This window comes from Protopterus annectens, chromosome 8.part1 (genome assembly GCF_019279795.1).
Source record: "Protopterus annectens isolate FY-2018-M chromosome 8.part1, PAN1.0, whole genome shotgun sequence".
NCBI lineage: Eukaryota > Metazoa > Chordata > Ceratodontiformes > Protopteridae > Protopterus > Protopterus annectens.
The window spans coordinates 310,862,114-310,875,780 of NC_056742.1; the positions used below are offsets into that span (position 1 = coordinate 310,862,114).

Sequence of the window (13,667 nt, forward strand, 5' to 3'; positions counted from 1 at the left end):
GGTGCTGAGTATGGCAATAGACAAAAGCAGGCTTAGAATTGAAATTCCTGTGAAACCTGGGCACAGGAGAAACCAGGGTGTGTTTCAACTCCTTGAGTTCCTTTGTTTTTTCCTGTTGGGACTTGAGAGGTTGCTACCTTGCCAAATAAGGCTGAATTGTCTAGTGGTGCATCAATTAATTTAGATTTGAAGTCATCCTGGAGGGGTTGCAGCCTGAGCCAGGAAAATCTAAGAACTGGACCAGTAGCAGTTGTCCTGGCACAAGCCTCTGCAGCATCACAGCTGCATTTAATGGAATGTTTTGCCACCTGGGAGGAAGTTTCCATGATAGACAGCCAAGGCTTTTCCTTCTGAATCTGGAAGATCTGCAACAGCACTTGATGCCCGAGACAAAAGCTCTAAGAAGTACTTAGTCGTGTATGTCTGATAACCGATGACCCTGAAAGCCAAGGTGGCTGACGTATAGGCCTTTTTATCCAGTCTCTCATGGGTTTTACTCTCTTTCTGATGGGAGAAGATTGGAGGAGGGAAGCATCCTAGCAGGTTTATCTGTAGCTACAGAAATGACTGCTGGGTCTGCAGCAGGGCACCTAAACAGGAATTTACAATCCTCGGGGACCTTGTAGAAGTGGTCTGGCTTCTTGAGGGCTGGGGTCTGGGAGTCTGGGGTTTGTGAAGCATTGCGAAATGCATCCAGAAATGCAGGATGCACAGCTGGAACTGAAGTGCCAGGGACATCAACTTGTAGCAGTTAATATCTTTTCTGGACATCAGAAATTTGGAAAGTATCCCATTTAAAGTAAAGTATTCTCCCAGTTACAGGAGAGTTTCACCAAAAGACCTCTCTTCCATAGGGGAGTCAGCAGTGACGGGGACTCTTCTTCAGGGGAAACATTCCTGGGGAGAAGGGATGTGTGTAGAATAATCCACAGATTCCTCTTCATCACAGGAAAATTCATCAGATGAGTAACTGTCCCTAATCCTTTTTTGAGAAGGTTGGGGAGCAGTTGTAATAGCACGCCAAGAGGAAGGCGGCTTGAGCTGCATGAAGGCCTGAAACAAGCTTTGAGAAAAGGCCTGCTAATCTGTAGGGGCCTCTCTGGTAGGGGACAAATGGTTAGTCTTTTGTTTTTTCTTTACAGGAAAAATGATCCTAAGCAACGTCGGAGGACCAGATGAAAGCCTACATTCCAAATGTGTCTGACTGTCTTCTCTTGCTCGAGTGTGAGGTACCCCCTTAGGATTCTCCGCACTTTTGAGTCAAGGTTCCCTAATGATATCCTGATAAGAGTCTTATTTGACCTCCACAGACGTGCTCATGTCCAAAGTCAAGGTGGCCTCAGAACTGTGCTTGGCTTGTAAATCTGTGCCTGAAGTCAGAACCACCTCTGGACTGATAAGCACCTCCAGATAAATGTCTGATTATGGAAGTGCAGCAGAAGTCACAGGCAGAGGTTTCTTGGCCTTGTGCTTCACCGGCTTAGGATCTGACCCCAAGATTCCCTCCCCCCTTACAAAGACATGTGACTGGAGCATTTCTCCCCAGACCTCTGCTGAAAATTGGCTCGTTCCAAGTCGGACTTTCCCAGTAAACAAATGTTAAATAAATAAATAAATAAAATGCCCTCCATACGCTTAGCTAGCAACTTAAGACACAGGGTCTTTAAATATATAGGAAGAGAGTAGAGCCTGCTTCTTAGGGTCTTTGGAACGAAGGACTGGCAAATGCTACAGGACTTGTGGTCATGGTTAAGCCTAAACAAAACAGACATTCTGAATGGCTGTCCTTATGTGGGATTTGTCTTCCATACTGGCACTTGTTCTTCTTGGATGACATAACAAAAATAGTAGTAAGAGAAAATATTCCCCAATGCAGCACTTGTCTGGCAAAAAGCTGAAGTTGTAAATGCTGAAACAATCAGACTGACAGTAGGAATGGCATTCTGACTGGAAGCAGAAATGTTCTAAGGATGGTACATGTGTATGTCACTTTTATGGCTTACATCCAACAGCAACCTACGTGTGATGTCCCAAGTACCCTACAGTAGTACGAGACTTTTGTAAACTGGCCGACATCGGGTCAATATCATGTGGGAGGTCCCCTCAGGTTAAGAATACTGCAGCAAGTGAATAGAAGGGCATCTGGCCAATTAATATGGGTATTTTGGAAGCCTGAGTTTGAAGACAATGGTGCTGACACACCAAGACCAAACCAAAGGTAAATGCTAAAGGTGCAACTCCTCTGTGCCCTTGTCATAAGCCAACATCGGCCATAAGCTCAGTCTCGTTAACCAAAAGAAGGCAGAAAGCAAAGGAGCTAGGGACCTTCATAAAAGCATACACTGATGGAAGCAGCTTTGGCTAATGGCCTCCAAATCCCTTAACTTCTTCCTAGCCATCTGACCCTGACAAGGGATCATGTGAAAGAACACCTTTGCTGATTCCACAGTTGGTTCCAAACATGTCATCCTGCATAAAGTGATGAATGCTTCCAGGTTCATTAAATCTGCGCTTAAATTCCAAGCTACCCCAAGCACTACATGGTTAAGTCAAACAAAAGGAAAATGAAAGGGTAGGAAATCAAAATTTGTAACATAAGAACTACAGCTCACAGCCTTAACACTGCCAGACTAGCTTTCTCAGTCATTTTATAAAATAAAGTATTAACACTCAAAGCAGCTTAAAAAACACCTTCATAAAATTATCACTTAAGACATGAGTACATATACATTAAAAGAAAACAAACCATATTAAGTCATATTCCTGCATTATACCTCACAAGTTTCTCTTATAATTACTCACTCCAACATTACATAAATTGCTGAATTCCTGCATTCAGTTAAACCTCTTTCCTCTTGCTGAACATTACTTTGCATACATTGTTTCCACATATTCCATTTATTTCTATGTAATTTGGTCCTTCACAGTTCTTTTGCTGTCGAGACAGATGAATCATGATCCCGTGTCAAGATGAACACACTGAAGGTTTTGATCTGGTTAGGTACCAAATATGCCAGCTTTCCAATAAGGAGAGTAGCAGAAAAATGGAGAGTGAAGGAATAAAAATACAGTCCTAATTAGCATGCTGACATGGCATGCACTGTAATTTGTTGAACTACGGTCAAAACTAGAGGAAATCAAATGAGTTACCACCTGAAGACAGCCAAAATAAGTCCAGAGCTCCACAAGCAGGCTTGGAGGTACTTGTGAAAAAAGACCTGCTAGTGACAACTTATCTTAAAAAGGCAATTCTTTTGATATTAAATATGGAAGATGACTTTTTACTGCCTTCCAGAATATGCTCGGAAACCCTTCAGTAGCAGTACATTTCGTTCCACTGCATTAAAATTTGCAAATCTTACCTTTTTGCAGGCCTCAGATTTAAGTTTCAAGAGATTGGTTTTCAGGCACTCCTCCACTTGCCCTGTCTGTTCCTGAGCTGCAGCTTCCTCTGCACATAAAGTAGTGATCTAAATCCAAAACAAAAGAAATCAAATCACTCTGTGCAGAACTGCAATACAAATGACCCTTCAAAAGAACCTTAAAATATGTCACACGAACATCACAACACAGAATCTGTCATCACAGGTGTGTGTAAAAGAAATGCATGACTACATTACACTGTGAAGTGTGAAACTGCAGGCAGGTGCTGTGCCCCAAGATGTACCTTTACTTCAGTCCTAACACTTCAGCCCACATTATGACGAAAATGCAAAATGGTCCCATATGCAACAAATACAAAAATATCTATAATTATTGACACAAGAGTACTTGACACATCAGATGGTCTTTCAGAGGGCGGGATGCAGCAGCTACAAATTAGAATCACTTTCTTGAAAGAGCACTCTCAGCCATACTTAAAGATCTCTAGCTGTAGCACCCAAGACTACAGCATTATCAGGAAGGTGTACTCAGCTTCACTCTTCCCAGTTCTGAACTTATGATCAGTTAAATGGCCCTAAATGCAGCAAACGTCATTTAAATTAACAGAGACTGATGGAACAACATTCTCTAAAAACACCTTTAAATTATCATCTTCTCTTAAAGTATGGCAATGCAATTCCTCTCTCAAATATAATGAATTCCAATATTCACTAAGAGAGAAGATAATCATCCTGAATCAATGAAATAAAAAACATGGTAGTTACCTAAGCTGCATTCAAACTGTGTCTTGATGTGTACTATCCAACCAGATCTGATGGCCATAGAAAGTACAGTTGTGTACACTTACCATAAATGTAGATGTTAGAGTGTATTCAGTGTTGCAGTCATTACATTAGGGTTATCCTGCTGGCAGGTTGCCCTCAGTCGGCCTGAATTCCAAAGTCTTGGGTCCTGTGTCGGTTGCTGTCGCCTCTTCCCTGATGTCAGGTCGTCAGGGGTATAAAAGATGCAGCCAACGCCATTTTATTCAGTTTTTCTTGCCCCAGATGTCAGGTGCCCCCAAAAGATTTGGCTAATAATTATGTAAATAAAACATACATGCACCAAAAATAAGCTTTACCTTCATCTATAAGCAAATACACCACCTAGGTTGTATAGATTAGAGAAGTGAAGATAAGTTCCAGCAAAACTAAGGGGGATGGCGGGTGGGTAACCTGGACTGCAACAGTGAATACACTCTAACATCTACATTTATGGTAAGTGTACACAACTGTACTATGTTCTTCGTGTTTCACTGTTGCAGTCATTACATTTGGGCTGAGTCCCAAAGTTATGGTTGGGGGGCTGGAGCTAAACAGCATTAGGAGCGGCTATGAGGCCCTGCAGAACTGCAGTGGCAAAACCTGCCCTGGATTTAGAGTAAAGAGGCAGATTGTAATGTTTTGTAGAGGTATGCACTGAACTCCAAGTAGCAGCCTCTAAAATGTCTTTGGTTGGTACTCCCCTGAGAAAGGCTGCAGAAGTGGCTGCAGCTCTGGTTGAATGTGGCCTAATGCCCTTAGGCACTGGTTTGCCATGCTGTGAATAGCAGAAACGAATGCAGTGACATATCCACTTTGAAATAGTTTGCTTGGAGATAGCCTTTCCTTGTGATGCTGTGGCATATGCCACTAGTACTTGTTCTGTCTTTCTGAAAACTTTAGTTTTGTCCAAGTAGAATTTAAGTTGTCTGTGTACGTCCAAAGAATGCAAAATTTACTCCCCCTTGTTCTGTGGATTTGGATAAAAAGTTGGCAAATTAATTGTTTGGTTAAGAGCTACACTGGATATCACCTTAGGCATAAATGTAGGGTTTGTTCTCAGAGAGACCCTATCTGGATAAAAAATGATAAAGGGTTCCACAGCCATGAGAGCCTGTAGCTCTGAAACTCATCTTGCAGAAGATATTGCTAAGAGCAGAGCTATTTTCCAAGATAAGAACTTTAAATCTGCAGTAGCAGCTGGCTCAAAAGGAGGTAAGGTGAGTTTTTCCAAGACATATGCAGGTATTGGCGTTCTCCTTGGAGGCCTTAAGTTTTTGGCTCCTCTGAGGTACTGCCTTAATAAAGGATGAGAAAAAAGTGGTGGCTCTGTATTGTAATGAGCCGAAATGGCAGAGGCATGGATTTTAATTGATGAAGAAGATAGGCCTTTGTCCAGCATCTCAGTTAAATATAGCAAAATCTGAGGAATATTTGGGACAGCTGTATCAGTTCCTTGAGTTTGGTTCCAAGCGCAAAATCTCTTCCATTTCCCAGCATAGGATTTTCTAGCACTAGGCCTTCTGGCTTCTAAAATGACATCCATCACAGCTTTACTGAGAGGTGTGGTTTGTATGGCTACATTATCCGCCATGCTGCCAGGTTTAGGGTCCTGAGTTGGCTGTGCAGAATCTGATTGTTTTGCTGGGACAGTAGATGAGGTATTTGAGGTAAGGTCCAGGCTGGGCATTGGGACAAGTTCCTTAAGATCAGATACCAGTATTGGCATGGCCAGTCTGGGGCAATCAGAATCATTTTTGGCTTCTCCTGCCTGACCTTTATGAGCACCTTGGGGAAGAGAGGCAGTGGAAGAAAGGCATATACTGATAGGTTTGTCCAGTTGAAAGTTAAGACGTCCACTTTCCAAGCTTGTCTGTGATAAGTCCTTGTGCAGAATCTTTTTAGTTGATTGTTTTGAGGGGAGGCAAACAGATCTATGTCTGGGCGTCCCCATTTCTTTGTCATGCTGAAGACTTGTGGATCCAGGTGCCACTCGTGGGGATCCATGAGGTTTCTGCTTAGTTCGTCTGCCAGAGTATTTTCCTTTCCTGGCAGGAACTGTGCCTGCAAATGAACTTGGTAAGTCAATGCTGTGTCCCTTAAAGCCATGGCTAGTCTGCACAGGGGATAAGAATGTGTGCCCCCCCCCGCTTGTTTATGTACCACATGACCATGGTGATGTCTGTCTTCATCAGTAGATGCCCCAGATGAAGTAGGTCCTTGAAGGCTGTCAGGGCATTTTGAACAGCTAGCATCTCTTTTTGATTGATATGTAGATGCTTTTGGTTTGTGGACCAGGTGCCCTGAATGCCTCTTCCTGCCATGTGTGCCCCCCAGGCATAATCTGATGCATCCGTCGTTAGGCTCTGCCTGGCTGGGTTTAGTGAGAATGGCTGTTCCTTGTTTCGGTGACAAGCCTTTGCCCACCATCGAAACTCCTGTTGCAGACAGGGAATTAGAGTAATCATTGTTTCCAGACTGTGGCAATGTTGTGTCCAGACACATTTTAGGTACCATTGAATTTTCCTCATATGCAGTCTTGCATATGGAATTAGTAAGATGCAGGATGCCATGAAGCCCAAAGCCTGCAGAATTTTTCTTGGAGATAACTGGGCCTTTGTTGCCATTTCCTTGAAATAGGTAGTCAGTTGCCTTTGTTTGTCTGGTGTGAGATAAGCCATCTGGGCAGTTGTATTTAAGCTTGCACCCAGGAATATTATCTCGAGAGGGTACTAGTTTTGATTTCTTTTTGTTGACTGTGTACCCTGGGGGCATGTTGAAAGTCTTATCACAAACGTCAGATGCTGCAGTAGAATGTCCTTGTTCTCTGCTTGTATGAGGCAGTCCAAGTAAGGATATTATTTGTATTCCTCTTTGTCTGCAGTAAGCAATTACTGGTGCCAGGCACTTTGTGAAGACCCTGGGCGCATTAGAAAAGCCAAAGGGCAGTGCAGAGAATTGGTAATGCTTTGAGCCAGCCTTGAATCTGAGGTATCTTCTTCATAATTGTCTGATTGGGACATGCAGGTATGCCTCTTTTAGGTCTAAAGTCACGAGCCAAGCCTTGCTGCCCAGCATTGGCAGAAGCTGCTGTAAGGTCAACATCCCGAATTTTGGTATATCCAGGAAAGTGTTTAAAATAGATAGGTCCAGTATTGGTCTCCATGCTTTGTCCTTTCTGGGTACCAAGAACAGTCTTGAGTAAAATCCTTGTCCCTGCTCTTGCTGTGGCACTTGTTGAATAGCCCCCTCATGTCCATGAGAGCTGCGACTTGTTTATGAGCCTCTGCCCATTGATTTTTTGGCAGGTCTGGCCAACCTTTTGCCCTTGGTAGGGTATGGAAATGAAACTTGTAGCCTTGTGACACTATGTCTAGAACTTATTTGTCCTGGGTTATAATGTGCCAATTTTGAGAAAAAAGTGCTAGTTTTCCCCCTAAGGGTGCTGCCAGAAGATAAGTGCTTGGTGCAGGCAGGGGGAAGTCATTGGGACTGTTTCCTGTATGGTTGTGATTTGTCCTCTCCACCTTTGGAGGTAGACGCACTCCACTGCTTAGACCTGTAGGATCCTTGCGGCTGTGATCTGCCTTCTAGGGCATCTGGATCTGCCCCTTTGAGGTCTGTCTGAGACTGGAAAGGACCAATTCTTTGTAGGCCAGTGTCTGCTAAATCTAGGTGGCTGTACCTGTAAGAAATTCTTGACCGTTTGCATAGATTTAGCTTTGTCCTCCATTTTCTTTAACACCTCTTCTGCCTTAACACCAAACAAGGTATCATGTTGTAAAGGAGCATCTAATAATTTTGCTTTAACATGGTCAGGCAGATTTTGTTACTTTAACCAAGCATGTCTCCTAATGACAGAACCCGTAACAGCCGCCCTGCAGGAGGCCTCCAGAGAATCAAACCCACATTGCAAAGTATGCTTTCCAACTTGTTCAGCTGCATGCAATAAATCCTGCATTTCTTTGTTTTCTGCACATTCAGAATTTGCCATCATTTTCTGTTTAAGCAGTGTCATGATATATTGCTGATATTTGAGCATATGAAACTGGCAATTTAAGGCCCTTATAGCCGAAATAGCAGATGTGTAAATCTTTTTTCCCCATCTATCCAGAGCCCTAGAATCCCTGTCAGAGAGGGTAGGGTTTTTTGCAGTAGAAGCCTTGAACCCTTTCGGACCCTGAGAAATAGTTTCTGGGTCTGCAGTAGGATTTTTGAAAAGGAATTTATGAGAGTCAGGGACCCTGTAGTATCTGTCCGGCTTAACAGGAGCTGGAGGGTAAAGAGTCATGAGTCAGACTAGACTCCAAGAACACATCATCTACAATGTCCAACACAGGTGGAATAGCTAGAGGCCTGTGTTGAGGCAGTAAAAGGAAGTCTCTGAGCCTTTTCTTAGATTCTGAAAAATCTTGGCTCTCCCAGTGGAAGTGCTCCCTCTTGGTATGCAAGGTTTCCTCAAAAGAGTAGTCCTCAGGAGGAGAAGCTGAAGGAATTGATTCTTCAGCATCAGAATCCTCATATGGGGGAAGAGAATATTCCTGATCAGAAGAGGAATCAGAAGAAATGGAAACCTGATCTAAAGATTCATAGTCTGTCTCTTGCCTAGGCCTCTTATCAGGAGGGGGATGGGAACCCCTGATCAAGGCAATTAAGTCTTCGGCCATTTTGAGCATCTGTTTTTTGGGCATGGAGGCCTGTCCTTGTGGCTGGTGAACTTGTTTCTTTGCGAAGTTGGTTTAATATATAATTGTTTAGGTCTGAATACACCCTCAGAAGCCGATGCCTGCTCATCCTCCAAAAGGGCCTCATAGAAACAGACAACTTGTGCCAGAGCCACGGCCTCAAGCTAAACGCCAAAAAGTGTATAGTCATCCCCTTTGGCAAAAACAAAGTGCCCACAAATTACCACATAGGTGGTAATCCATTAAGTACAGAAGTAATTAGGGACCTGGGGACCCAAGTTGATAGCAATCTCTCATTTGACAACCACGTGGCCAATGGCCAAAGTGGTTAGAAAAACATTTTATATAGCCCACCTAATCATGAAGGGATTCACATCTAGATCAGGGGAGGTCATTGTGCCTCTTTACTCATCCCTCATCAGGCCCATAATTGAGTATAATGCCCCTTTTGGGATGTACCTTACCAGACAACTGCAGCAACTGGAAAGACCCCAAAAGTACCTCACCAAAAGGATCAAAGGGCTCAAACAGATGCCATATGCTGCCCGGTTAAAGAAACTCCAGCTCTACTCAGTGGCATATCGCCTGCTCAGAGGCTATCTGTGCCTGACGTATAAAGCAATGTCCAACCCGGAATTAATGGACATGCTGCACATCAGAAAATCCAAATCCCATCGAGCCACGTGCACGAGAGACTTGAACCTCAGCACTGAAATAAATAGGACATGCTGGAGGGACAGATTCATAACCCAGAGGCTCCCTTCACTCTGGAATAAAATCCCAGTCCAGGTTAGGCAGAGTCCCTCATTGACTCTCTTCAAGAGGAATCTTGATGAGTGAATGGGAGATCGTAGGTTTACCCTGGGTATCACTTCTGTGTTACTGTTAGACAGAGGCACAGTATACTAACCTCGAAAAAGGGCATAGCAAAATTAATTTAAAATGGGTGGCGAAAGCCAAACACTCTCTGGCTAGGCTTATAAATGCCCTAGGGCAGATAGCCTAGTATGAACCTATGAACCTATGAATACAGTAAGAATGAAAGTCTTTATGAGGTATTTGCTTCCCACAAGAAATACAATTATTAACTTTTTCTGACATCGGTCTGGAGCAAGAAAAAAGTTTCCCCAACGGGGTACTTGGCTTTTAATGAAGACTTCGGATCTGAAACTCGAACATGAAAATCGCAGGAGTCGGCTGACAGGCACTTGCGAACTGCTTCTGCTTCGGGCACCACGCGGCAAGAAAGACTGAATAAAATGGCGTCGGCTGCATCTTTTATACCCCTGATGACCTGACGTCAGGGAAGAGGCAACAGCAACTGACGCAGGACCCAAGACTTTGGAATTCAGGCTGACTGAGGGCAACCTGCCAGCAGGATAACCCTAATGTAATGACTGCAACAGTGAAACATGAAGAACATCAAAGAAATCCATAACTGTAAGGCAAACCACTCAAAATAATGTACAAAAAAAAAAAAAAAACCCCACAAATGCAGGTGGAATAGCCATTCAAAGATACATGGAGGAAGGATAACAAGTACCCTCTAAACAGGGTCCTTTCATAAATCATTCTGAGGGGTACACACGACTATTCATCTTTGAGATGCCATCTGCAGATTGCAGCATCTACAAATAAACCCCCAGCAGAATACAGAACATTCCCAAACAATGAGAGCAGCCAAACAGACCAGAAAAGCCATAGCTCAACAAGCCAAATCTAGCAGCAAGAAGGGCCAATGTAAACTTTATTCTCAAAGAGCCAGAAGTAGGACAGGACAAAGGGGACAGATGGCCTGGGTCCAAGTTGCCAGTGAACACAATTGGCAGGTGCCAATGGTACAGAAGTACAGTACTAGCACTGATCTCTGAAGTGTTGAGTATGCCAGCTTCAGAAATCAATACCAATACTGCATTTAGTCACATACAGAACCCTGATGCACTCTGCATATGGTAATTTGTTCCTTAGTTCCATGCATCACCAAGCCTTGGGTTTGCTGTTGGTCATTTTGGCTTGCCTGGATTAAGATCACTTCCGTGGAAAATAATTTAATCTGATATCGCCACACCAGGAATGTAAACAGCTATATTTCACTTTTTTTATTTTAATTTTCAGTCAGAACGATTTTGAAGCATTATGTTGTAAGAGCATTATTTTTTTAACTGCATCTAGTATCTCTGAGGCACCGTTTTGTCTGATCTCAGAGTTATTACAGTTTTGTTGGTTAACCAGTGTCTCTCTCTCTCTCTCCCTAATGATAATTTGACTACCAAGTCCTTTCCTCTCCTTTTTCATTGCTATTATCAGTGAGCACAACAGCATCAGTTGTGTAAGCTACACAAGTACTTTTTCCCATCCTTCGAATTCCATAGATCTATCATGCAGGGTGCCTACCTAGCCAACCAGTACAATAAATTGTCTCTGAAAGCTTCTCCCAGTCTCATACCATCAGTGTATACTACAGGGAACAAATACATCTGACGGAGAGATTATTCCCCTTATACTGCTGAAGTTCCAGTTACCTGTCTTATCTTTGTCTGTTTAGTGCACAACCTAGAAAGTTTACCCTTCTTTCCATATTTTTTTTAATCTGCTCATCCTTGTGTTGTAATATATAGGCCCCTCATACAAATTAATTTCATTATTATTTATTTTATTTTACATTTGTTGACCGGGCTAGTCTAGCTGGATACATGTCCATTTTCAGTAGAGGCCCGGGGAGAAAAGCTCCACAAAAAGACAGTAATATAGAACACTTGTTATATAAAAGGATATATTTTACAATTGGAAAGTAGTATATAACTATTTCATAAGTAGTATATAATTATTTCATAAGCATAATCAAGAAAATCCAATAGGTGCCTTTTTTTTTGTCTATCTCAGTGGAAATGATAAATAGAGAATAGAAAAACAAAAGTGCTTTAGTTACCTAGTAAAGATTATAAAGTCTAGGAAAAGGTAGAGGAGAAAAAAAAAGTTTAGTCAGGGTTAGTACAAGGGCAGAGCCATTGGGAATTAAGCAAAGTTTTTAGATGCTTCTTGAAAGTAGGTAAAGAGGTAATTGCAGTAAGTTCACTTGGAAGCTTGTTCCAGATAGGTGCAGTACAGTTGAAGAAGAGACTGTCCCCAGCTTTGTTGTTGGATTTATAGGAGGCAGCTAGAAGCTTGGTGGCAGAGCGTAAGGCAGAGATGTTTTTATAGGGAGTAATAAGGGAACTAAGTACAGTGGTATTAGAAGGCTGATAGAAGATTTTGTTAGTTGCTGTAGTCGTATTTGATTTTGTAGTTCCAGCCAGCCTAGTTGTTTAAGATTAGAGCAATGATGGGTATGAAAAGGGGCTCCTGTTGCAAATCTGGCTATATTGTTATATGCTGTTGCTAGTTTATTGAAATTAGATTTAGATAAGTTTGTAAAAATCGGTGAGGTATAAAGAAAGGTAGAGAGCAGGTGTGTTTGTGCTATAGTACTTCTGGCTGAGGTGGTAAGGAAGGGTTTAAGCCTATAGAGAGAACCAAGTTTTCTATTGACTGACTTGATGGTTAAGTTAATGTGGGAATCAAAGTTGAGATTGTGGTCTATTGTGACACCAATAAGTTTGGTAGTAGGGTCAGGGGATATTATAGTGCCATTGTTAGAAGTTATATTGAAGGTAAAAGAAGATGACTTTTGTGAAGGTGTGAAAAGTAATAATTTAGTCTTTTTGGGATTCAGTAAGAGGCAATATTGGTGGAACCAGTTTTTGGCTGCTGTGAAGACTTTTTGTGTAGTAGTCTGAAGCTCAACTGGGGAGGATGCTGAACATATCAGTGTTGAGTCGTCGGCATATTGAATACAGATGGATTGTGGAAGGGACTTATTTAGGTTGTTAATAAAAACAGAAAAGAGGAGAGGACCCAGTATTGAGCCTTGTGGTACTCCTATTTTGATAGGAAGAAGAGATAAGCGATTTTCCCATAGCACTGCTTGTCGTCTATTTTCTAAGTAGGAATTAAACCACTGGATAGCCTGAGAGTCCAAATCAAAAGATTTAAGGATGTTTAGTAAGAGAGTATGGTTGACCATATCAAAGGCCTTAGAGAGGTCTAAGAATAGAGCTGAGGACAGCAAGTTGTTATTCCGATTTTTATTAATATGGTCAGTGAATGACAAGAGAGCAGTACTAGTGCTGTGATAAGGTCTAAAAACGTGTTGGCAATCTGCTAGGAGATTGTTTTGGAGGAGATGGTCAAGTAATTGCCTATGTACACATCTTTCTATGATTTTAGCTAATGGAGAAAGTAAAGCTATGGGACGAAAGTTTAAGAGCTCGTTTGAGTTACCACCCTTATGAAGTGGAATGATATGAGAGACCTTTCAGAGGGTTGGGATAATGCCTTCAGTTATGGTTCGATTAATTAAAATGGAGACAGGAAAGGCAAGTGCTTTGGCTGCAATTTGTAGGTACTCAGCTGGGATGAGGTCAGCTGAGGGGGTACAAGGTTTAAGTTTCGTAAGTAAGGTATAGATGAGATCTGTCGAGACTGGTTGCAGTTTGAAAGAGGGGGGATTATTGTTTAGGGAGTGAGGTGCTTGAGTAGACTGAGGAGATAAGGTAGATGCTAGGGAAGTAACAGTGTCCGAGAAAAATGAGTTGAAAGTATCAGCAATTAGATTGGGTGTAGTCTGAGTGAGGTAAGAAGGAGTAAGTATTTTGGAATTGCCTGGGTGTAGTAGTTAGCACCTTTTTTTCCCCTAGTATACATGCATTTGCTGGCATAAGAGTCAAAAATCACTGGTTTAAACTCTAGGGAGAGAAGA

The 13,667-nt window shown here is 42.3% G+C and overlaps 1 protein-coding gene across 1 annotated transcript in view; it reads right to left on the reverse strand.

Annotated features, from left to right (window-relative positions):
* Window positions 1-13,667, reverse strand: part of GLG1 (golgi glycoprotein 1) — a 3,171,999-nt gene that overhangs the window by 318,994 nt on the left and 2,839,338 nt on the right. Inside the window, exon 25 of the mRNA XM_044081599.1 lies at window positions 3,363-3,470. Coding sequence (XP_043937534.1) covers window positions 3,363-3,470 — 108 coding nt within the window. The remainder of the gene's footprint in view (window positions 1-3,362; window positions 3,471-13,667) is intronic.